This window comes from Glandiceps talaboti, chromosome 2 (assembly GCF_964340395.1).
Source record: "Glandiceps talaboti chromosome 2, keGlaTala1.1, whole genome shotgun sequence".
Taxonomy (NCBI): Eukaryota; Metazoa; Hemichordata; class Enteropneusta; family Spengelidae; genus Glandiceps; species Glandiceps talaboti.
The window spans coordinates 4,029,116-4,055,660 of record NC_135550.1 but is presented as its reverse complement, the minus strand read 5'-3'; the positions used below and the strand labels follow the sequence as shown (position 1 = coordinate 4,055,660).

General features: G+C 34.1%; 1 protein-coding gene across 1 annotated transcript; it reads right to left on the bottom strand.

Annotated features, from left to right (window-relative positions):
* Window positions 1-658: 658 nt before the first annotated feature.
* Window positions 659-26,545, bottom strand: LOC144453574 (uncharacterized). The gene is made up of 10 exons (XM_078144894.1): window positions 26,461-26,545; window positions 25,121-25,272; window positions 11,146-11,222; window positions 10,611-10,671; window positions 10,194-10,421; window positions 8,985-9,049; window positions 7,088-7,181; window positions 5,021-5,097; window positions 4,272-4,417; window positions 659-2,577 (listed from the first exon to the last, which is right to left on the bottom strand). Exons 1-10 carry the CDS (start codon window positions 26,543-26,545, stop codon window positions 1,091-1,093), a joined length of 2,472 nt encoding a protein of 823 aa, XP_078001020.1. The 3' UTR covers window positions 659-1,090.

Sequence of the window (26,545 nt, the reverse complement as noted above, 5' to 3'; positions counted from 1 at the left end):
ATAACGTTTTTGTAAGAAAGACTGAGTGAATTTCAGTGTATTTATAATGTATCTGTTTGTACACATATGACTTTGATATATATTCGTGTTTTAATTGTTTTGTATACTGTTACTTTACTTTCTGACAACAGTGGAAGCAAGTCTTTTGACTTTACTGTGTTCATAGACCCTCCACCAATATTGGTTGAGGGTCTATACTATGTTATACAAGCACACGATTTTTGGTGTTGTTGTTGATTTTATTACTTGTATTACTTCCTTTGATTAATTTTAATACATTATCATGTGTACTAATCAATATCAAATATGTAAACATGACATAATGCAAAGGACAATTAAAACACAAAATAAAGATAAATGAAAGTTATAAGATTCAATTAAATAAGTATCTGATTAAACCATAACTTCATAATATTGTAATCAGATTGTAGAGGACAAAAATGTACACATGGAATCCTGGGGAAGACTGATACAAAAAATAAAGCTAATGATATCAAATCAAATGACTAACTGACCTAAGAGTAGGTTTTAATCACATTGAATGCAGACACAAGAATTCAACTTCTCTGCCAGAGTGCATGTACTGTGCAAAGTTGCACTACATTAACTCAAATGCTGCATTTTAATAAAAATGTGTCAGGAGAAAATGTAGCACATGAAAAAAAAAGTAATTCTGTTGTTAACGCATAATGTTCATAAATTTAACTTCACTTTGCACCAAGAAATACTAGTAGTTCACCAATGCTTTCACCCGGTATCTACCATGGCTTCATCAGTGTTTTGTGAAATCACAGCGCATGTGTGACTTCAGACAATTATCATGAACTCTTGAAAGTTAGTGATGATGGTTTATCCAAGATTGTAAAGTTTGTACATGAATTACTAAACCAGTCTGGTGGACACCCTGGTGAAAGTGGTGGTGAGCTATTTGTATTTCTTGGTGCAAAAATGAAGTTAACTTTATGAACATAGACTGAACATTTGCAGAGATGAGTTTTCATCATTTTAAAGCATAATGATGTCATCTGCTAGGTCAACCATTGGTTTTTGTGTGCTTGTTTGTTTTATTGAGGACAGTATAACTCTGATTTCACAGCAAAGATGAAAATATGTCATCTATTTCTGAATCTGCAGTGCTGTCAAGTGATGTTTTCGTTGTGGATTTTCTCAGTTTTGGTACATTTGCTGTCATCCTAGATATACCTTTCAGTTTGGTATTCATGGTAACCATGGAAATATCGTCCTCATCATAGTTTTGTTTGCGTTTCTTCTTTTTCTTGTTCTTTGTCTTTAGTTTTTGTTTCTGTTCATCAGTGACTGCTATCTCTACTGTGTCTGTGTAAGTTTTCTTAGATTTTGAAAACATAGAATTGTCTACATTTAAAATGTCCTCCTTGCTGTTCTTACCATCCTTCTCTTTCTTCTTCTTTTTCTGTTTTACTTTTTTAATCGAGTCACTTTTAGAGTAGACTGCATCACGATTTACTTTTGTGCCAGAAACATCCTTCTGCCCATTTCCATATGTCTGTCCTTCCTCAAAGTGTGTCTTCTGGGTTTCTTTATTTACTTTCTTCTGGTTTTCAGAAATCTTTTTATCATCTCTGCCTTGGTCTAACTTTGCAAATTTTACAAGCACCTCTTTTTTCTCAGATCCATACTGTTTAGCATTGTCGGTTTGATCACTAAGCTCAATATCTTTCTCTTGCATTCTCCCACTCTCTTGCTGTAAAGGATAATTCTTCTCTGGACTGCTTTGTAACAATTCTAGCAACTTGTTCACTGTCTTTTTTGTAGTTGACAATGGCTTTTTCTTCTTCTTTTTTTGTTCATTCTCAAGTACATTGAGTGTTCTATTCCCTGTTTGTAGAAATTCTGCATGGTGACAACCCAGAAATTTGGCATTTTGTCCAGTTGTGATAATTTCTAGAGTAGCTGATAACAAAGTTTCCAGATCACCTGCTAGGTCCACTTTCCTTTCAAGCATTTCAATTTTACTTGATTTTACTCTCTTATAATTTGGATTTGGAGTCTTTTTCTCTGATGTCATCACTTCTGTATCAGCACACATTCCAGTACTTTGTTTATATTCATTAACGTCAGTCACTTGTGTCACCGATGCGGTGTTCTCCATCAAATTTTGTCTCTCATATGCTGGACTAAACCAATATTTCTTCATCTTCTTGATGAATTTTCCAACTTGCTTCTTCATCTTCTTGACGTCTTTTTCTTCTCTTTTGCTTACCTCTAAAGCGGTAACAAGTTGATCTTTCTCCCTCACAAGTTCTGGCATCAAAGATAATTTTTCACTTATCTTTTCAACTTGCGAAGTAACTATCTCCCGGAGTTCCTCAAGTGTGTTACTCCGCTTTGTTTGAGTAAAAGCTTTCTTGAAATCACCAGTTTGGATTCTCTCATTCATTAACGGTCGTCTGCTTCTAGATGAAGTGAAGTAACCTCTATCTGCCATCACCCAGTCATTTTCAAATTTTTTCTTCTTTACTGGTTGAGTGTTTGGTGTTGATGTAAACTCTCTTTTTCTTTTCCTTGAATTTTCTAGTTCCTCAGCTGTTATTGGTTCTAAATGTCAAAATAAAGACAATCAAAACTGTTAATTTTTTTCTACTTCTTCTACGCTAAATCTATTCTACTGACAATACACACCTGCAACACTTTCTGATCTATTTTAGGATTTTCATTTATTACACATTTTGAGATTTTGCTGAAAAAATGCAACATTTCAAAAACCTTGGATAATAATTAAATGTTTTGCAGCATCTTCATTTGTAAAGTGTAAGTTTTTGAAAGAGATAATCCAAACTTGATAACAATGATGTAATAATTATCACATTTGATAAGAAAATAACAACCCAAAATAGATCATTCAGTGTTCTACATAAATCTACTATACGATATTAATTTTTACGGCCTGGGTATGGGTTTGGCAAACCAAGGTCGTGCAGCGGAAGAGCCCAACTTTAGAAGCACTTTTTAATTGTAATGTGTAATCTGCATAAATAATATTTTTGATAATTAGGCTATATCTTTAGAATGCAAGCTTTTTTCTTTTTCTATTTCTATTTATTTTTTTTTAAATTTTGTATTGGGATTTGCTCCCAGCAATTTATTGTTATGCAGACATATACACACAAACACAAAATGCTACAGAGATCCATTCATGTTTGGGACTACTTGACAGGGCTATGTTGCACACTCTATATCACATTGATGTGGAACTGTCAAGGCTTTCCCAGACAGTCCACAGGCTATCCCGACGTCACCCAGGTCCAGGAAACATAGCACCTGTGGGCTCAGTGTGAGTAATGGTCCCTGACTTTTCGAGTCATTATTCCAGGATTCCCCCCCCCCCCCCCCAAATTTGCACTCATCTAGAATGCAAGCTTTAAATAATTTCAGATAATTTAGTACACGTGTTGATGATAAAGAAGTGAATGTGTCATTTAAAGCTTGAAGATGTAATTTATAAGCTAAAAGGTCAACAAATGAATGGTTTTGCCCTTATGGTAGGCATTCAGTTTAAATATGGTTTCCAATATTGTGGAATTCTCTGCTGGGAACCTATTTCATCTCTTTTTGGAGTGGGCAACAAAAACAACCAAAATCATGAACATTAAACCTAAATTTATGATCAAAAGTGATCATACTTTAATACTTTTTCTCACAAATTAGTCACAATTTTTTACAAATGACTGATGGAGAAGTTTAAACGTCCATGCAAATTCTATACATTCATGCAAGCATCAGCCAAATGAATGAAATTATGAAAAGAAACCACTGTGTACTTTAAAACACAGTGTGTACCATCTCCTATTCATTGTATTAGAACTGTTGAACAATTTAATATTTACACAGGTCAGCAATAAGTATTTTCACAAACCAGAACTGATATTCTTCCACAACACTGAAATATATAAAGCTTTGATCCCTTTAATACGGCTATGAAAGTACTATCCCTTGTACAAGTCATGAATATTCATCAGCAATGATGTCATCATCTTGAGAGTGTGTTTTGGATGGTGCAGTAAATGAGACTGTGGTTTATGGCAATGGCAATAAGTAACATGTGACAAAACTTGTGTGCATGCATGTGTGTGCATGTGTGTATGTACATACACACACATACACAACACACACATATATGTACATAACCAAACTTATGCTAAATGTGAATTAAAGTGTACATATGCATATATCTTTATGAAAACACACACACACGCGATATATATATCACTATGTATATACATGAAACTCACCTCCAATATCTGTATAAACTTCAGTAAACATATCTTCATGTTGAGATTCCTCTGCTGGGATTAAAGTTTCATCATCATCAAATTGAGAACTGTTGAACAGTTTGTTTAGGTAGGATGTGTGTAGGCTGCTATTCTGTTGCACCAATCTGTGAATAACAACATCAGGCAGAGTAAGATGGTTGATACTTCCAGATACAGAAAGAACCAATTTCCATAAACGAAGACATCCAAACATGGAATATACATGGAATATACTCTTTCAACAAATTTCTGTTTTTAGAATCTTTTTTATAAATATTCTACCAATATCCTTTCTCACATGGAAGAATTCCAGACAAATAAAGATGTGTTTCAGAACTTCTTGCTGGCTTCTATTTTAATTTAGGGCAGTTTAAATATGTAACAGTACAGACATCAAACTCACCAATATTTCTCACTTATTTGTATAACAGAAAAATCTCTCAGTAAAGGAATTATTTTGACAGTATATTTTCAAAAGCAGATTTTAAATGCTAATCAGACTTTCTAACTCTATCTGATAGTATGCCTTGTTCATCCATAGTTCAATGATAAAATGTCTTGGTGTTTTACACACTCAGCATAGGCTGTTCACTTTGGACCCATTCAGGGTGACATGACCTTGCATGACATATGTATTTCCTTGTACAAAAATGTGTTAATCTTTCACTTAAACAAAATCACTTATTCCTCTGTCATAGAAGCTGAGCTTAAGGTAATAAATCCCTTACCTGGAAGACTTTGAAGGATCATTTTCAGGTCCAAGCCAGTCCAGGAGATTGTCTGGTAACACCTCACCCTTAGGTAACTTAAAAAGAAGCAAGAGTGTTGTGTCAAGTCACATATCAAACAAATATCCATAATCAAGTGATTCCTACTACATGTATTCATTCCAGCTCCTACACAGCATTGCCCTTCATCACATCAGGGTAGTGATGTATTCAGTAGGGGCCATGTTGGATTTTGTTGTAAAACCATAGCATTAAAATACTAACAATAACAATTGTATTTATGGCCAGATTTGTTCCATAACTATTTCTGTTAGGTGAAAGTTCTAAATCACAAGAACCAATTTCAGCAAGGTATGTACAGGATGGCAGATCAAATGGTTGACATACAACTACTGTATTTGTATACGTATATACACCCTCTCCACTAGCTTTTGATGGAATTGTATATAATCATAATTCAATGGAATACTATCAAAATTGAGCTAGTGACGTCTATTGATAAATTAATTATCATCCAACCCCTTGAAAGTTTTGTGTCACAATAAGTGATGTGTAATATTTAAATAAAAGCACCAATGGTGTTGTAGCACAACTCTTGAGAGTAAACTTAAATATTCTATTATGATTATGTGGTCTTGTTGCGAGATATCTTTTCATACATTTTTTAAAGACTTATCCACGTGCCTACCTATCCATGGGGTTATATATGCACCATTGTTTAACAGTTGCTATGGGCATGGTCTTGTTGCTAGGCATATCTGCATACATTTTTAAAATGTTTATTCATTTGCCTTCCCTTCATTGGTGTTATATTGGCATTATATGTCATCGTTTACCTGTTGCTATAGGCGTGGTTGTGTTGCTAAGGACATTTGTATATCTTAAATAATGTTTATACAATTGCCTACCCATCTCTGTTGTTATATTTGCAATACACCCTACCATATTCTACTTAGTAATCAAACAAACAGCAAAGACAGACAGGCATTTTACCTTGAACCAATCTATGGTTCAGTTTGTGTTCAACTTAGTTAGAGAATGTTTTCAAGCAACCTCAAGGAGAGATTAACTCCAGTGCCATTCACACACACTTGTTACATTATGTTAAGTACCCCATAAACATTTTAATGGTTAATGAGATCAATACAACAATAATTTCTGTACAGTCCTATCTGTCTAAATATTCCTAAGAAACATTTCACCAAAAACATAACATTTTCAAAAGACCTAATTTACATATCACTAATGGGATCATCAAGTAATTAACATCACGTGATGTACACATCCCCAAATATATCCCTGCCAAATCTGCTGAGTACTTGGAATTACATATTTTTTACCAAAAAGTCTCATTTTATTACTCATTTGCATATCTTCGATGGGATCACCTTGTCACGAACAAGCTTTTGTATACACACCCCTATCAACATCTTCACCAAATTTCAGGCAAATCTGCCCAGTGGTTTTTTAGTTTAATTTTGTTTACCAAAATCACATCTTTTCACCCAAACACAGACCTAAGGTACAATCATTTTGATTTGAACAATTTCCGAACTAGACACAAGTAATGTCCCCACCAAATACCAAGACAATCAGTCAGGTGGTTGTTAAGTTTAAATCCACACACACACACACACACACACACACACACACACACACACACACACACACACACACACACACACACACACACACACACACACACACACACACACACACACACACACACACACACACACACACACACACACACACACACACACACACACACACACAGTTCAGTTTTGCTAAAAAGTGATAGAATCTCTGTGATAAATCAAATATGGCCACCACTGAGGGCAATGATGTATAGCATCGATGGATAGCCTAGGAGTTTCATATCTATTCAGCTGGCAAATTCTAATACATGTATGTGAAATGGTGCAGGGGACAAAGGTGGGTATCATAGTATTTTACTTGGCTTAACATATTGAAGTTAAACTCTGACTATCAGCTTCCACTAGGACTATATAACAAACTCATATTACCACATCTACCACCACCATCACCCCACTGTTCTGTACTTACCCATTCCATTGCACCGGCTTTGAGTTTTTCTCTCCATGGTACCAATTTAGAGTACCATGCTATGACCTCTAGCAGCAGTGCCTTCAGTAACACCCTACCAAGTTACAAATAGAACACATTACAGCATGTAGTTAACTGTGTATAGATATCTATAACTAGCAGAGTTCATGCTATGTGAAGTAAATTTCAGCTGCAACTACACTATACAACTAGCATGTAGTTAACTGTGTATAGATATCTATAACTATCAGAGTTCGTGTTATGTGAAGTAAATTTCAGCTGCAACTACACTGTACAACTAACATGTAGTTAACTGTGTATAGATATCTATAACTATCAGAGTTCGTGTTATGTGAAGTAAATTTCAGCTGCAACTACACTGTACAACTAACATGTAGTTAACTGTGTATAGATATCTATAACTACCAGACTTCATGCTATGTGAAGTAAATTTCAGCTGCAACTACACTATACAACTAACATGTAGTTAACTGTGTATAGATATCTATAACTACCAGACTTCATGCTATGTGAAGTAAATTTCAGCTGCAACTACACTATACAACTAACATGTAGTTAACTGTGTATAGATATCTATAACTACCAGACTTCATGCTATGTGAAGTAAATTTCAGCTGCAACTACACTATACAACTAGCATGTAGTTAACTGTGTATAGATATCTATAACTAGCAGAGTTCATGCTATGTGAAGTAAATTTCAGCTGCAACTACACTATACAACTAGCATGTAGTTAACTGTGTATAGATATCTATAACTAGCAGAGTTCATGCTATGTGAAGTAAATTTCAGCTACAACTACACTATACAACTAGCATGTAGTTAACTGTGTATAGATATCTATAACTAGCAGAGTTCATGCTATGTGAAGTAAATTTCAGCTGCAACTACACTATACAACTAGCATGTAGTTAACTGTGTATAGATATCTATAACTAGCAGAGTTCATGCTATGTGAAGTAAATTTCAGCTGCAACTACACTATACAACTAGCATGTAGTTAACTGTGTATAGATATCTATAACTATCAGAGTTCATGTTATGTGAAGTAAATTTCAGCTGCAACTACACTATACAACTAGCATGTAGTTAACTGTGTATAGATATCTATAACTATCAGAGTTCATGTTATGTGAAGTAAATTTCAGCTGCAACTACACTATACAACTAGCATGTAGTTAACTGTGTATAGATATCTATAACTATCAGAGTTCATGCTATGTGAAGTAAATTTCAGCTGCAACTACACTACACAACTAACATGTATTCTACAATATCATATTACACTATGCAAGAAAGTTGCAAGGTCCAAAATGAAAATATAAGACCATTTCTGTTTCATTCTACATCATGATTGGCTGCATGACACTGGAATATGAGGTCAACTGTGAATGATATAGATGTGTTGACCAATTTCAATAAAAATGAAACTAAGATGAACATTTCAAAGCTGTAGTAACAAAACTAATAGCCAATAGCTAAATTGCTGAAATGTTCACCCCATTGTCATGCAAATTTGCAATTGGTTAACACATCTCTATTGGTGACAGTAGATTTCTTTTGATTCATAGATACAATGTGCCTCCTTGCACAATGTCATATAGTGTATGCATGCATGTGGGGAGACTGGAGGAGTGGTGAAGGATGTGTGTGTGTGTGTGTGTGTGTGTGTGTGTGTGTGTGTGTGTGTGCGTGCGTGTGTATGAGTACTACTTAGGCTCCTAATCACATCCGATATATCACTACATGAAAACACTGAATTATCAAGTAATAACAAAAGTAACACATTTCCATTTTGTACTTGTATATCTGTATATTTATATCTGTACTGTCAATCTTGTTGTTTTACTGAAATAAACTAAACTTCTATACTTACCATATTCTACTTAGTAATGCAACAAACAGCAGATTATGTGAGATGAATTCTCCAACTGAAAGTTCCTGTAATACATGTCTTGTCAAGATAAGGATCTGCTATATATACAGTTACTATATGTACATTACAGTAGGCATTACATTACAAAATTAACATACAAATAAGTTCCCAATGAAATTCTTTCCCCTCCAGAACATTTCTCTTGTACTTTTCTGAATGTCAATAGCTGTAACTGAAGCAGATTCTTTGCACTTCTATTACATTGTGAATTTCTTTGTTTTTTTGTTATTCTTGACACACCAGTATACTGAATTGTATGATTTGAAAATGATGTGCTATATACATGCATATGTCAATTGTCAGAATGTGATGGAAAGAATATTCTCTTCTGCTACGTAAAGAAATGAAGTAGAAGAAACAGCCAAATTACAATCTACAAATGTACACTTTAATTGTGTTCTCTAAATGCACATGGATGTACAATGTTTCTTCACCCGTCGGAGACTAATAACAAATACACACATGTTGTACAGTTTTGCAAACTGACAATTCTGATCTGATGTTTGACTGAAATATTTCAATGTTGTTTGTTCTCCTGTAACTACTCACTAAATAAATAGAGGAATACCAACAATGGGGAATTTGTCAGTCTTTGTTGTTGTTGTTGTTGTTGTTGTTGTTGTTGTTGTTGTTGTTGTTGTTGTTGTTGGAAATTCAGCGACTGTCCAATGTAAATATGCAATGTTCGTCAACAACCAAAAAGTGCTGCTTGTTTGGTTTTTGAGAAGCACAATGCATCACTATGTAAACTCTGACCCATTCTATGTCCCATCCCTCTGTTGAATTGGGTCTAATTTCCACAACACCTAAGTTCACTAGAGGAAAAAAATGTTTGAGCTCAGAAACAAGATTACTGGCTAGGTGTTTGTATATAGCATAGAATCCATCACTACACACCCAGTATCACTTCCAATACAATTCAATGGTGAGCATGCACAACTAACACATGCAATAATTTTCCTTATCACATCCCAGCACACTTTGCCCAAGTATGGCACACTTATCAATATCTATTCACTCAGTCATTTGGCTTCATTATTTTAGGTGATTCAAATGATGTTTCCATGCCACTACATGGGGTATATGATAAAACCTTATAGCCCGGATATGGATTTTGTGGACCTTGGTAGTATGGCGTACAGACCCTACTAAAGTCAGGTCCTTCCACAGTACAATCTTGGTAGTATGGCGTACAGACCCTACTAAAGTCAGGTCCTTCCACAGTACAACCTTGGTAGTATGGCGTACAGACCCTCCTAAAGTCAGGTCCTTCCACAGTACAACCTTGGTAGTATGGCGTACAGACCCTACTAAAGTCAGGTCCTTCCACAGTACAACCTTGGTAGTATGGCGTACAGACCCTCCTAAAGTCAGGTCCTTCCACAGTACAATCTCAGTTCACAAAACCTATATCCAGGCTATAAAGACTAAAATTACATGTGGGTGAATTGGACAACAGCTACACTTTAGATGATTGACTTAAAACACACAAAAAGGATACCCATATGTGAAATCACAACATTGGATGAGATAACCACATAGTTGACTGAATCCCATCAGACGTACCAATAGATACTCAATCATCTGTTTACTTGGAAGGGATATCTTGGTCACTAGCTTGTCTCTCCTAGATGACATGGAAAAAATGAAAAGAACTGTTTGTTTAAAAAATTCTAGTTAAATGTATATTAGCACAGACAAAGCAGCCATATTGGATATGATTTGAGTTTATTTGGACATTTTTATGAACTACTAAAACCCTTGTATAGATATGCTGTTTGTATTTTCTGGAAGACAATCAAAATCACTACTACCAATTTTCAAATACACTGAGGACAAAAGCCCAGCCACGATGTTGGGCCAATCAAAGGTACTGCTGTTTCATGTTAGTGTTCACTGGCTCCATTTGATAGCACCATGCAGAAACCAATAACAAACTGCAAATGCTACAGAGCCAGTGAACACTAACATAAAACGGGCAGTAAAAGCACCGACAATGCTGCACATGGTTTTAGTTTTCTGATGACTGCAACTTGTGACAATATGTTATGACTCAACTGCACCTAGGATCAATAAGATTCAGACAGAGTATAAGACTTACTCTCCAACACACTTGAGGACTTCCACCATACTTTGTTGGAGGCCAAACTTTTCAAGTCGACTTAGACAATGCCAAAACTGGAATTAAAGAGAATACTTTAATCAAGGTGAGCACTATTTCAATTCAATTATCAGTATCTGAAATAGCATTTACCTAAAGCTAAAGGGTTCAAATAAGTAGTGTAAAATTATCAGTATCTGAAATAGTATTTACCTAAAGCTAAAGGGTTCAAATAAGTAGTGTAAAATTATCAGTATCTGAAATAGCATTTACCTAACGCTAAAGGGTTCAAATAAGTAGTGTAAATTATCAGTATCTGAAATAGTATTTACCTAAAGCTAAAGGGTTCAAATAAGTAGTGTAAAATTATCAGTATCTGAAATAGCATTTACCTAACGCTAAAGGGTTCAAATAAGTAGTGTAAAATTATCAGTATCTGAAATAGCATTTACCTAACGCTAAAGGGTTCAAATAAGTAGTGTAAATTATCAGTATCTGAAATAGTATTTACCTAACACTAAAGGGTTCAAATAAGTAGTGTAAAATTATCAGTATCTGAAATAGCATTTACCTAAAGCTAAAGGGTTCAAATAAGTAGTGTAAAATTATCAGTATCTGAAATAGTATTTACCTAACGCTAAAGGGTTCAAATAAGTAGTGTAAAATTATCAGTATCTGAAATAGCATTTACCTAACGCTAAAGGGTTCAAATAAGTAGTGTAAAATTATTAGTATCTGAAATAGCATTTACCTAAAGCTAAAGGGTTCAAATAAGTAGTGTAAAATTATCAGTATCTGAAATAGCATTTACCTAAAGCTAAAGGGTTCAAATAAGTAGTGTAAAATTATCAGTATCTGAAATAGCATTTACCTAAAGCTAAAGGGTTCAAATAAGTAGTGTAAAATTATCAGTATCTGAAATAGCATTTACCTAAAGCTAAAGGGTTCAAATAAGTAGTGTAAAATTATCAGTATCTGAAATAGCATTTACCTAAAGCTAAAGGGTTCAAATAAGTAGTGTAAAATCATCAGTATCTGAAATAGCATTTACCTAAAGCTAAAGGGTTCAAATAAGTAGTGTAAAATTATCAGTATCTGAAATAGCATTTACCTAAAGCTAAAGGGTTCAAATAAGTAGTGTAAAATTATCAGTATCTGAAATAGCATTTACCTAACCCTAAAGGGTTCAAATAAGTAGTGTAAAATTATCAGTATCTGAAATAGCATTTACCTAACGCTAAAGGGTTCAAATAAGTAGTGTAAAATTATCAGTATCTGAAATAGTATTTACCTAAAGCTAAAGGGTTCAAATAAGTAGTGTAAAATTATCAGTATCTGAAATAGCATTTACCTAAAGCTAAAGGGTTCAAATAAGTAGTGTAAAATTATCAGTATCTGAAATAGCATTTACCTAACGCTAAAGGGTTCAAATAAGTAGTGTAAAATTATCAGTATCTGAAATAGTATTTACCTAACGCTAAAGGGTTCAAATAAGTAGTGTAAAATTATCAGTATCTGAAATAGCATTTACCTAAAGCTAAAGGGTTCAAATAAGTAGTGTAAAATTATTAGTATCTGAAATAGCATTTACCTAAAGCTAAAGGGTTCAAATAAGTAGTGTAAAATTATCAGTATCTGAAATAGTATTTACCTAAAGCTAAAGAGTTCAAATAAGTAGTGTAAAATTATCAGTATCTGAAATAGCATTTACCTAACGCTAAAGGGTTCAAATAAGTAGTGTAAAATTATCAGTATCTGAAATAGCATTTACCTGAAGCTAAAGAGTTCAAATAAGTAGTGTAAAATTATTAGTATCTGAAATAGCATTTACCTAAAGCTAAAGGGTTCAAATAAGTAGTGTAAAATTATCAGTATCTGAAATAGCATTTACCTAAAGCTAAAGGGTTCAAATAAGTAGTGTAAAATTATCAGTATCTGAAATAGCATTTACCTAAAGCTAAAGAGTTCAAATAAGTAGTGTAAAATTATCAGTATCTGAAATAGTATTTACCTAACGCTAAAGGGTTCAAATAAGTAGTGTAAAATTATCAGTATCTGAAATAGTATTTACCTAACGCTAAAGGGTTCAAATAAGTAGTGTAAAATTATTAGTATCTGAAATAGCATTTACCTAAAGCTAAAGGGTTCAAATAAGTAGTGTAAAATTATCAGTATCTGAAATAGTATTTACCTAACGCTAAAGGGTTCAAATAAGTAGTGTAAAATTATCAGTATCTGAAATAGCATTTACCTAAAGCTAAAGGGTTCAAATAAGTAGTGTAAAATTATCAGTATCTGAAATAGCATTTACCTAAAGCTAAAGAGTTCAAATAAGTAGTGTAAAATTATCAGTATCTGAAATAGTATTTACCTAACGCTAAAGGGTTCAAATAAGTAGTGTAAAATTATCAGTATCTGAAATAGCATTTACCTAAAGCTAAAGAGTTCAAATAAGTAGTGTAAAATTATCAGTATCTGAAATAGCATTTACCTAAAGCTAAAGAGTTCAAATAAGTAGTGTAAAATTATCAGTATCTGAAATAGTATTTACCTAACGCTAAAGGGTTCAAATAAGTAGTGTAAAATTATCAGTATCTGAAATAGTATTTACCTAAAGCTAAAGGGTTCAAATAAGTAGTGTAAAATTATTAGTATCTGAAATAGCATTTACCTAAAGCTAAAGGGTTCAAATAAGTAGTGTAAAATTATCAGTATCTGAAATAGCATTTACCTAAAGCTAAAGGGTTCAAATAAGTAGTGTAAAATTATCAGTATCTGAAATAGTATTTACCTAACACTAAAGGGTTCAAATAAGTAGTGTAAAATTATCAGTATCTGAAATAGCATTTACCTAAAGCTAAAGGGTTCAAATAAGTAGTGTAAAATTATCAGTATCTGAAATAGTATTTACCTAACGCTAAAGGGTTCAAATAAGTAGTGTAAAATTATCAGTATCTGAAATAGCATTTACCTAATGCTAAAGGGTTCAAATAAGTAGTGTAAAATTATCAGTATCTGAAATAGTATTTACCTAACGCTAAAGGGTTCAAATAAGTAGTGTAAAATTATCAGTATCTGAAATAGCATTTACCTAACGCTAAAGAGTTCAAATAAGTAGTGTAAAATTATCAGTATCTGAAATAGTATTTACCTAACGCTAAAGGGTTCAAATAAGTAGTGTAAAATTATCAGTATCTGAAATAGCATTTACCTAAAGCTAAAGGGTTCAAATAAGTAGTGTAAATTATCAGTATCTGAAATAGCATTTACCTAACGCTAAAGGGTTCAAATAAGTAGTGTAAAATTATCAGTATCTGAAATAGTATTTACCTAAAGCTAAAGGGTTCAAATAAGTAGTGTAAAATTATCAGTATCTGAAATAGTATTTACCTAAAGCTAAAGGGTTCAAATAAGTAGTGTAAAATTATCAGTATCTGAAATAGCATTTACCTAAAGCTAAAGGGTTCAAATAAGTAGTGTAAAATTATCAGTATCTGAAATAGTATTTACCTAAAGCTAAAGGGTTCAAATAAGTAGTGTAAAATTATCAGTATCTGAAATAGTATTTACCTAACGCTAAAGGGTTCAAATAAGTAGTGTAAAATTATCAGTATCTGAAATAGCATTTACCTAAAGCTAAAGGGTTCAAATAAGTAGTGTAAAATTATCAGTATCTGAAATAGTATTTACCTAACGCTAAAGGGTTCAAATAAGTAGTGTAAAATTATCAGTATCTGAAATAGCATTTACCTAACGCTAAAGGGTTCAAATAAGTAGTGTAAAATTATCAGTGTCTGAAATAACATTTACCTAACGCTAAAGGGTTCAAATAAGTAGTGTAAAATTATCAGTATCTGAAATAGCATTTACCTAACCCTAAAGGGTTCAAATAAGTAGTGTAAAATTATTAGTATCTGAAATAGCATTTACCTAACACTAAAGGGTTCAAATAAGTAGTGTAAAATTATCATTATCTGAAATAGCATTTACCTAACGCTAAAGGGTTCAAATAAGTAGTGTAAAATTATCAGTATCTGAAATAGCATTTACCTAACGCTAAAGGGTTCAAATAAGTAGTGTAAAATTATCAGTATCTGAAATAGCATTTACCTAAAGCTAAAGAGTTCAAATAAGTAGTGTAAAATTATCAGTATCTGAAATAGCATTTACCTGAAGCTAAAGAGTTCAAGTAAGTAGTGTAAAATTATCAGTATCTGAAATAGCATTTACCTAACGCTAAAGGGTTCAAATAAGTAGTGTAAAATTATCAGTATCTGAAATAGCATTTACCTAAAGCTAAAGAGTTCAAATAAGTAGTGTAAAATTATCAGTATCTGAAATAGTATTTACCTAACGCTAAAGGGTTCAAATAAGTAGTGTAAAATTATCAGTATCTGAAATAGCATTTACCTAAAGCTAAAGGGTTCAAATAAGTAGTGTAAAATTATCAGTATCTGAAATAGCATTTACCTAAAGCTAAAGAGTTCAAATAAGTAGTGTAAAATTATCAGTATCTGAAATAGCATTTACCTTACGCTAAAGGGTTCAAATAAGTAGTGTAAAATTATCAGTATCTGAAATAGCATTTACCTAAAGCTAAAGGGTTCAAATAAGTAGTGTAAAATTATCAGTATCTGAAATAGCATTTACCTCACGCTAAAGGGTTCAAATAAGTAGTGTAAAATTATCAGTATCTGAAATAGCATTTACCTAAAGCTAAAGAGTTCAAATAAGTAGTGTAAAATTATCAGTATCTGAAATAGCATTTACCTAACGCTAAAGGGTTCAAATAAGTAGTGTAAAATTATCAGTATCTGAAATAGCATTTACCTAAAGCTAAAGAGTTCAAATAAGTAGTGTAAAATTATCAGTATCTGAAATAGCATTTACCTAAAGCTAAAGGGTTCAAATAAGTAGTGTAAAATTATCAGTATCTGAAATAGCATTTACCTAAAGCTAAAGAGTTCAAATAAGTAGTGTAAAATTATCAGTATCTGAAATAGCATTTACCTAAAGCTAAAGGGTTCAAATAAGTAGTGTAAAATTATCAGTATCTGAAATAGCATTTACCTAAAGCTAAAGAGTTCAAATAAGTAGTGTAAAATTATCAGTATCTGAAATAGCATTTACCTAAAGCTAAAGGGTTCAAATAAGTAGTGTAAAATTATCAGTATCTGAAATAGCATTTACCTAAAGCTAAAGGGTTCAAATAAGTAGTGTAAAATTATCAGTATCTGAAATAGCATTTACCTAACGCTAAAGGGTTCAAATAAGTAGTGTAAAATTATCAGTATCTGAAATAGCATTTACCTTACGCTAAAGGGTTCAAATAAGTAGTGTAAAATTATCAGTATCTGAAATAGCATTTACCTAAAGCTAAAGGGTTCAAATAAGTAGTGTAAAATTATCAGTATCTGAAATAGCATTTACCTAACGCTAAAGGGTTCAAATAGAATAAGAAGGTCAATTTATATTCTCACGCATGCCTATACTAATGCATGTGTCAACCAAGAAATCAAATTGTAATTATTTTTATGACATAATATTTTAACTGATAACAATATCACTTTAAATGACATCAATCAATTCTTTATTCAGTACTATGGCCACTGGCCTTATGTACAAACGTTTGCAATTGTCATATCAGACACTAGAAAGCTATAGTCACTGGCCTTATGTACAAATGTTTACAATTGTCATATCAGACACTAGAAAGCTATAGTCACTGGCCTTATGTACAAACGTTTGCAATTGTCATATCAGACACTAGAAAGCTATAGTCACTGGCCTAATGTACAAATGTTTACAATTGTCATATCAGACACTAGAAAGCTATAGTCACTGGCCTTATGTACAAATATTTGCAATTGTCATATCAGACACTAGAAAGCTATAGTCACTGGCCTTATGTACAAATGTTTACAATTGTCATATCAGACACTAGAAAGCTATTAGTCACTGGCCTTATGTACAAATGTTTACAATTGTCATATCAGACACTAGAAAGCTATAGTCACTGGCCTTATGTACAAATGTTTACAATTGTCATATCAGACACTAGAAAGCTATAGTCACTGGCCTTATGTACAAATGTTTACAATTGTCATATCAGACACTAGAAAGCTATAGTCATTGGCCTTATGTACAAATATTTACAATTGTCATATCAGACACTAGAAAGCTATAGTCACGGGCCTTATGTACAAATGTTTACAATTGTCATATCAGACACTAGAAAGCTATAGTCATTGGCCTTATGTACAAATATTTACAATTGTCATATCAGACACTAGAAAGCTATAGTCACTGGCCTTATGTACAAATGTTTACAATTGTCATATCAGACACTAGAAAGCTATAGTCACTGGCCTTTATGTACAAATGTTTACAATTGTCATATCAGACACTAGAAAGCTATAGTCACTGGCCTTATGTACAAATGTTTACAATTGTCATATCAGACACTACAAAGCTATAGTCACTGGCCTTATGTACAAATGTTTACAATTGTCATATCAGACACTAGAAAGCTATAGTCACTGGCCTTATGTACAAATGTTTACAATTGTCATATCAGACACTAGAAAGCTATTAGTCACTGGCCTTATGTACAAATGTTTACAATTGTCATATCAGACTCTAGAAAGCTATAGTCACTGGCCTTATGTACAAATGTTTACAATTGTCATATCAGACACTACAAAGCTATAGTCACTGGCCTTATGTACAAATGTTTACAATTGTCATATCAGACACTAGAAAGCTATTAGTCACTGGCCTTATGTACAAATGTTTACAATTGTCATATCAGACACTAGAAAGCTATTAGTCACTGGCCTTATGTACAAATGTTTACAATTGTCATATCAGACACTAGAAAGCTAGTCACTGGCCTTATGTACAAATGTTTGCAATTGTCATATCAGACACTAGAAAGCTAGTCATTGGCCTTATGTACAAATGTTTACAATTGTCATATCAGACATTAGAAAGCTATTAGTCACTGGCCTTATGTACAAATGTTTGCAATTGTCATATCAGACACTAGAAAGCTATCAGTCACTGGCCTTATGTACAAATGTTTACAATTGTCATATCAGACACTAGAAAGCTATAGTCACTGGCCTTATGTACAAATGTTTACAATTGTCATATCAGACACTAGAAAGCTATAGTCACTGGCCTTATGTACAAATATTTACAATTGTCATATCAGACACTAGAAATCTATAGTCACTGGCCTTATGTACAAATGTTTGCAATTGTCATATCAGACACTAGAAAGCTATAGTCACTGGCCTTATGTACAAATGTTTACAATTGTCATATCAGACACTAGAAAGCTATTAGTCACTGGCCTTATGTACAAATGTTTACAATTGTCATATCAGACACAAGAAAGCTATAATCATTGGCCTTATGTACAAATGTTTACAATTGTCATATCAGACACTAGTAGAAAGCTATAGTCACTGGCCTTATGTACAAATGTTTACAATTGTCATATCAGACACTAGAAAGCTATTAGTCACTGGCCTTATGTACAAATGTTTACAATTGTCATATCAGACACTAGAAAGCTGTAGTCACTGGCCTTATGTACAAATGTTTACAATTGTCATATCAGACACTAGAAAGCTAAAGTCATTGGCCTTATGTACAAATGTTTGCAATTGTCATATCAGACACTAGAAAGCTAAAGTCACTGGCCTTATGTACAAATGTTTACAATTGTCATATCAGACACTACAAAGCTATAGTCACTGGCCTTATGTACAAACGTTTACAATTGTCATATCAGACACTAGAAAGCTATTAGTCACTGGCCTTATGTACAAATGTTTACAATTGTCATATCAGACACTAGAAAGCTATAGTCACTGGCCTTATGTACAAATGTTTACAATTGTCATATCAGACACTAGAAAGCTATAGTCACTGGCCTTTATGTACAAATATTTACAATTGTCATATCAGACACTAGAAAGCTATTAGTCACTGGCCTTATGTACAAATATTTACAATTGTCATATCAGACACTAGAAAGCTATAGTCACTGGCCTTATGTACAAATGTTTACAATTGTCATATCAGACACTAGAAAGCTATAGTCACTGGCCTTATGTACAAATGTTTACAATTGTCATATCAGACACTAGAAAGCTATTAGTCACTGGCCTTATGTACAAATATTTACAATTGTCATATCAGACACTAGAAAGCTATAGTCACTGGCCTTATGTACAAATGTTTACAATTGTCATATCAGACACTAGAAAGCTATAGTCACTGGCCTTATGTACAAACGTTTACAATTGTCATATCAGACACTAGAAAGCTATTAGTCATTGGCCTTATGTACAAATGTTTACAATTGTCATATCAGACACTAGAAAGCTATTAGTCACTGGCCTTATGTACAAATATTTACAATTGTCATATCAGACAATAGAAAGCTATTAGTCACTGGCCTTATGTACAAATGTTTACAATTGTCATATCAGACACTAGAAAGCTATAGTCACTGGCCTTATGTACAAATGTTTACAATTGTCATATCAGACACTAGAAAGCTATAGTCACTGGCCTTATGTACAAATATTTACAATTGTCATATCAGACACTAGAAAGCTATTAGTCACTGGCCTTATGTACAAATGTTTACAATTGTCATATCAGACACTAGAAAGCTATTAGTCACTGGCCTTATGTACAAATGTTTACAATTGTCATATCAGACACTAGAAAGCTATAGTCACTGGCCTTATGTACAAACGTTTACAATTGTCATATCAGACACTACAAAGCTATAGTCACTGGCCTTATGTACAAATGTTTACAATTGTCATATCAGACACTAGAAAGCTATAGTCACTGGCCTTATGTACAAACGTTTACAATTGTCATATCAGACACTAGAAAGCTATTAGTCATTGGCCTTATGTACAAATGTTTACAATTGTCATATCAGACACTAGAAAGCTATAGTCACTGGCCTTATGTACAAATGTTTACAATTGTCATATCAGACACTAGAAAGCTATAGTCACTGGCCTTATGTACAAACGTTTACAATTGTCATATCAGACACTAGAAAGCTATTAGTCACTGGCCTTTATGTACAAACGTTTACAATTGTCATATCAGACTCTAGAAAGCTATAGTCACTGGCCTTATGTACAAATGTTTACAATTGTCATATCAGACACTAGAAAGCTATAGTCACTGGCCTTATGTACAAATGTTTACAATTGTCATATCAGACACTAGAAAGCTATTAGTCACTGGCCTTATGTACAAATGTTTACAATTGTCATATCAGACACTAGAAAGCTATTAGTCACTGGCCTTATGTACAAATGTTTACAATTGTCATATCAGACACTACAAAGCTATTAGTCACTGGCCTTATGTACAAATGTTTACAATTGTCATATCAGACACTAGAAAGCTATTAGTCACTGGCCTTATGTACAAATGTTTACAATTGTCATATCAGACACTAGAAAGCTATAGTCACTGGCCTTATGTACAAATGTTTACAATTGTCATATCAGACACTAGAAAGCTATAGTCACTGGCCTTATGTACAAATGTTTGCAATTGTCATATCAGACACTAGAAAGCTATAGTCACTGGCCTTATGTACAAATGTTTACAATTGTCATATCAGACACTAGAAAGCTATTAGTCACTGGCCTTATGTACAAATGTTTACAATTGTCATATCAGACACTAGAAAGCTATAGTCACTGGCCTTATGTACAAATGTTTACAATTGTCATATCAGACACTAGAAAGCTATAGTCACTGGCCTTATGTACAAATGTTTACAATTGTCATATCAGACACTAGAAAGCTATAGTCACTGGCCTTATGTACAAATGTTTACAATTGTCATATCAGACACTAGAAAGCTATAGTCACTGGCCTTATGTACAAATGTTTACAATTGTCATATCAGACACTAGAAAGCTATGGCCACTGACCTTATGTACAAACGTTTACAATTGTCATATCAGACTCTACAAAGCTATAGTCATACAGAATGATAAGTATATAGATTATACAAGATACATGATAAATAAGAAAATGAAGTGAAAATAACTAAATACATAAATAAATTATTGGTTTCTGTCATGAAATCGAAATGCTAAATAAAGATACATGGCAAGATTTCTTTTTGTGTGCAATATGTTATTGGTCGTCATTGAGTATTACAGATTTGTCATACTGTGGTTGTCTATAATACAATGCTGGAATGTATTTCTGTCTTGTATCCGTGTACAGGGGACAACAAAGTAAAATGTGGTATTCCTCTTCAAGTACTGTTTTACTGTGTTCACAAAATCTCTGGTCTCTCTGTGTATTACATCTCCTGCCTTTTTCTATATGCAGGTTATGAGCAGAAATTCTGAATTTACAATGTACATTTCATAGATGCAATCTGTCAATATTCGATAAATAGCTCTCTATGCTAAGGGACGACTTGAATAATATTGTGTAAGTTTTGGACTCTCTCTCTAGTATTGTTTGCCCATTTCTGTTCGTCAATATCCTTACAACGTTGAGAAAATATGTTGAGAAACAGATGTTTGTCTCCCACCCCCTGTAGATACCAAACCTCCCCAAAACTTTACGACATCATAAAATTCAATCAATGACAATATCACTTTAAGTGACATCAACTAATGACAATATCATTTTAAGTGACATCAACTAATGACAATATCACTTTAAGTGACATCAACTAATGACTATCACTTTAAGTGACATCAACTAATGACAATATCACTTTCAATGACATCAACTAATGACAATATCACTTTCAATGGCATGATATGCAAACTTTATGTAGTATTATATTTAGCACAGATGCTTATGAGTGAGGTGACTAGAGTCACAAAAAAATACACAAAATATTGATAGCATGGATTTCAGCATATATTGGGATGTGGTGAACATCACTGTTCCAATAGAGAGGCTTCAATACACTTTAGAACATGTACACGTAATGGCGTATAAGAGCATTATCATGCAGGTGTACACATTAGAACACGTACGTGTATGAGAGCATTATCGTGCAGGTGTACACGTTAGAACACGTACGTGTATGAGAGCATTATCATGCAGGTGCACACATTAGAACACGTACGTGTATGAGAGCATTATCATGCAGGTGTACACATTAGAACACGTACGTGTATGAGAGCATTATCGTGCAGGTGTACACATTAGAACACGTACGTGCATGAGAGCATTATCATGCAGGTGCACACATTAGAACACGTACGTGTATGAGAGCATTATCGTGCAGGTGTACACGTTAGAACACGTACGTGTATGAGAGCATTATCATGCAGGTGCACACATTAGAACACGTACGTGCATGAGAGCATTATCATGCAGGTGTACACATTAGAACACGTACGTGTATGAGAGCATTATCATGCAGGTGCACACATTAGAACACGTATGCATATGAGAGCATTATTGTGCAGGTGTACACATTAGAACACGTACGTGTATGAGAGCATTATTGTGCAGGTGTACACATTAGAACACGTACGTGCACGAGAGCATTACTGTGCAGGTGTACACATTAGAACACGTACGTGCATGAGAGCATTATCATGCAGGTGTACACATTAGAACACGTACGTGTATGAGAGCATTATTGTGCAGGTGTACACATTAGAACACGTACGTGTATGAGAGCATTATTGTGCAGGTGTACACATTAGAACACGTACGTGTATGAGAGCATTATCATGCAGGTGTACACATTAGAACACGTACGTGTATGAGAGCATTATTGTGCAGGTGTACACATTAGAACACGTACGTGTATGAGAGCATTATTGTGCAGGTGCACACATTAGAACACGTACGTGTATGAGAGCATTATCATGCAGGTGTACACATTAGAACACGTACGTGTATGAGAGCATTATTGTGCAGGTGTACACATTAGAACACGTACGTGCATGAGAGCATTATTGTGCAGGTGTACACATTAGAACACGTACGTGTATGAGAGCATTATCATGCAGGTGTACACATTAGAACACGTACGTGTATGAGAGCATTATTGTGCAGGTGTACACATTAGAACATGTACGTGCATGAGAGCATTATTGTGCAGGTGTACACATTAGAACACGTACGTGTATGAGAGCATTATCATGCAGGTGTACACATTAGAACACGTACGTGTATGAGAGCATTATTGTGCAGGTGTACACATTAGAACACGTACGTGTATGAGAGCATTATTGTGCAGGTGCACACATTAGAACACGTACGTGCATGAGAGCATTATTGTGCAGGTGTACACATTAGAACATGTATGCATATGAGAGCATTATCGTGCAGGTGTACACGCTAGAACATGTACGCGTATGAGAGCATTATCATGCAGGTGTACACGTTAGAACACGTATGCATATGAGAGCATTATCGTGCAGGTGTACACGTTAGAACACGTACCCGTATGAGAGCATTATCGTGCAGGTGTACATGTTAGAACACGTATGCATATGAGAGCATTACCATGCAGGTGCACACGTTAGAACATGTATGCATATGAGAGCATTATCATGCAGGTGTACACGTTAGAACATGTGCGCGTATGAGAGCATTATCATGCAGGTGTACACGTTAGAACACATATGCATATGAGAGCATTATCATGCAGGTGTACACATTAGAACACGTACCCATATGAGAGCATTATCATGCAGGTGTACATGTTAGAACATGTATGCATATGAGAGCATTATCATGCAGGTGTACATGTTAGAACACATACTCGCATTATCATGCAGGTGTACACGTTAGAACACATACAGAGTTGTGTTTAGTTATGTGTTGAATCATAAAAGACATTGGAATGTGCATGCGGATGTTGACATTTTCTGTCCAGAAGGCCAAACTCATGATTTTGTTTGCTAAACATGTCTTTTTGCCATTTTTCCTGTAACTACCCAAACCAAAAACTGAACAATTAGTTTACAGTTATGTTTCCAAACTTTGATATAAAAAAAATATGACATTTATAGACGAAAAATGACAAAAACTTAACATGCATTTACAGTTACGTGTAGACAACCATTGCCACAGCATCGTCTGATGCAGAACATCTGGGTTGCTGCAAATCACATGACCATGATGCTACGCAGTGTGCCCTCTAAGCCAATTTGACGTGCCACTGACGCACACAATTTCTAAAATTTAATGTTCCCCTATCTCTTACTATGTGGTGACTCACAAGAAATGCCAGTTTTTATCATTTTGACTCACAACAACAAAATTTGGTTATCATTAGAGGGCACACTGATGCTACGTGTATAGAACATACGTAAATATGCACATGTAAACCCTCTGTAATGGTTGAAGTAGGCTTACTAATCAATCTGTACTCTTAGCTTACTGTTGTGTATTTTCAGTAAGTACCAGCAAATAGCTATATAGCCAGCTACAGTTATCTACTCAACTATGTATATACAGCTGGTCAAGTGGTACCCTACTTTTCTTGTTTAGCCTCTTCCTTCAAAACTTAATGAAATACGTGCAGTACAATAAGCCATTCCAGACTGCAAACAGAAAATTAAGAATACAGTGCTCTCACTCAAATTGGGGGTATCATGACCTCATAGTACCATTCCTTAAAAGCTTTGCCCCTTGGTATTCTGTAGAAGTGTAAATCAGGGATGTTTTTTTGTATTGTTCAGACATCGTGGAAAGTAGCAGTCCTCTACATGTATGATTAACCAAATAACCTATACCATGTATACCCCCAAGGTACACACAGACAGGAAGTAGACCGCCACCATGGCAAATTTTGGAAAGGTCTGTTGTAATTGTCTCAATCATTTATCAGATGAGAGAACTTGCATAATGATCAGATCATATCCATGCTTATTGTCACTCATCTGGTGTCTTCATAAACCTGACCAGTATGGGTTATACAAACCTTGCGAAGATGTTGGAAAGACCATTTGAGACGCCACTGATTGGATAGTTTGTATAGTACACGCGAATATGTGAACTGTTCTGATGTTATACCGGAGTTGTTCAGATAACTGACAGCTGTCTTCAGCTGACATCGTAGTTGCTCTACATCATCTGTAAATACACCAAATCACAAACTATCATTACAGTTACATATTCAAAGAAAAAGTTGGAACATCACTGTGGAAATTAACTATCTACAGTAAGCCTCAGACCACCAGCTAAATAAAAAAAATTCCAGTATTTGACTAAAAAGTTACCCCTCCTTCTATATACATAAATTTGACATTTTAAAACATGTTTTATTCATAGCCATGGAGTTTTGTATCATTGGATCATTTGCTAATGTGCTTTTTTTTAAACCAGTAAATTGTGTGTAAATACATAAGTTGTGTAGTGTGGAGGCAATAATGTCCCATGCTACATTGCTCCAAGTTCTTTATCATCACCTTACACAATTTATCACGACAAAGTTTCCCTGTTCCATCATTGTTCGATGAGTGAACTAAGTAATACATCTAGCATACACTAGCTTATTCAGGTCTGAAGCCCAAGTGCTGGAAGGAATAGGGTTGGAAATATTTAACACTCCGAGAACTCTGTCACATCACCAGAGGTGAACAAAAACATGTTTGTGTTCTCTCTCAGAGTCTTTATTTCCAAAGCTAGGTTGGTAATTTCACTAAGTAATGAATACACAATCTAATCTTGATGTAGAAGACTTGATCATACGTATGCTAGTCCTGCTTGTAGACTTGGTAAGAGAGAGGCCTCAATTCTTACACTGTCCCTTCTCTTCTCTTCTCTAAAGAAACTATTTCAGAATTGCATACTGACTTACTCCATAGTGTATGTCTGCAAGCAGGGGTATGTCACTTCAAGTACACGAGAACAGAGTCAGTAGGAGAACTTACTTACAAACTTGGTTACAAACTGTTACAATTTACAAACTTGGTCAACTATGAATGATATCGAACAGGATTTTGTAGTAACATTTACATTAATCCCACCTAACAAATATCTGTGAACTTAGCTATAATATCAAGTGTAAATCAATTATTTGTCACTGTTGATAAAACTGTCTTTCTTGCTGTTGACAAAGCCAAACATCTTGCTCTGCTGTTGTCAATGCCGGTCTGTTGTTATGTAACGTTCGTAGCAGCTCAGCGTGTACATCGTCAATGATTAAACTAAAGGCATGGTCAAATAATTGAATTATGGTTTTGATTCACAGTCCTTCGTATATATCATAGTTATCGGGAATGATAACGCTCTTTAAAATTCATAGTAAGGAATGAATACCTTCATCAATACTGCTGGTATTATGACAAAAAGTTAAAGTTACTGGACGATCCAACTTTGTCACGTTCCAAATGGGCGCAGCCAT

Coding starts and splice junctions, on each gene's coding strand:
- LOC144453574 (XM_078144894.1), bottom strand. CDS start 26,545: ATGGCTGCGCCCATTTGGAACGTGACAAAGTTGGATCGTCCAGTAACT. Junction 7,182..8,984: donor GCATTACTAAGTAGAATATG/GTAAGTATAGAA, acceptor GTAACTTGGTAG/GGTGTTACTGAAGGCACTGC. Junction 5,098..7,087: donor AAGCCGGTGCAATGGAATGG/GTAAGTACAGAA, acceptor CTTCTTTTTAAG/TTACCTAAGGGTGAGGTGTT.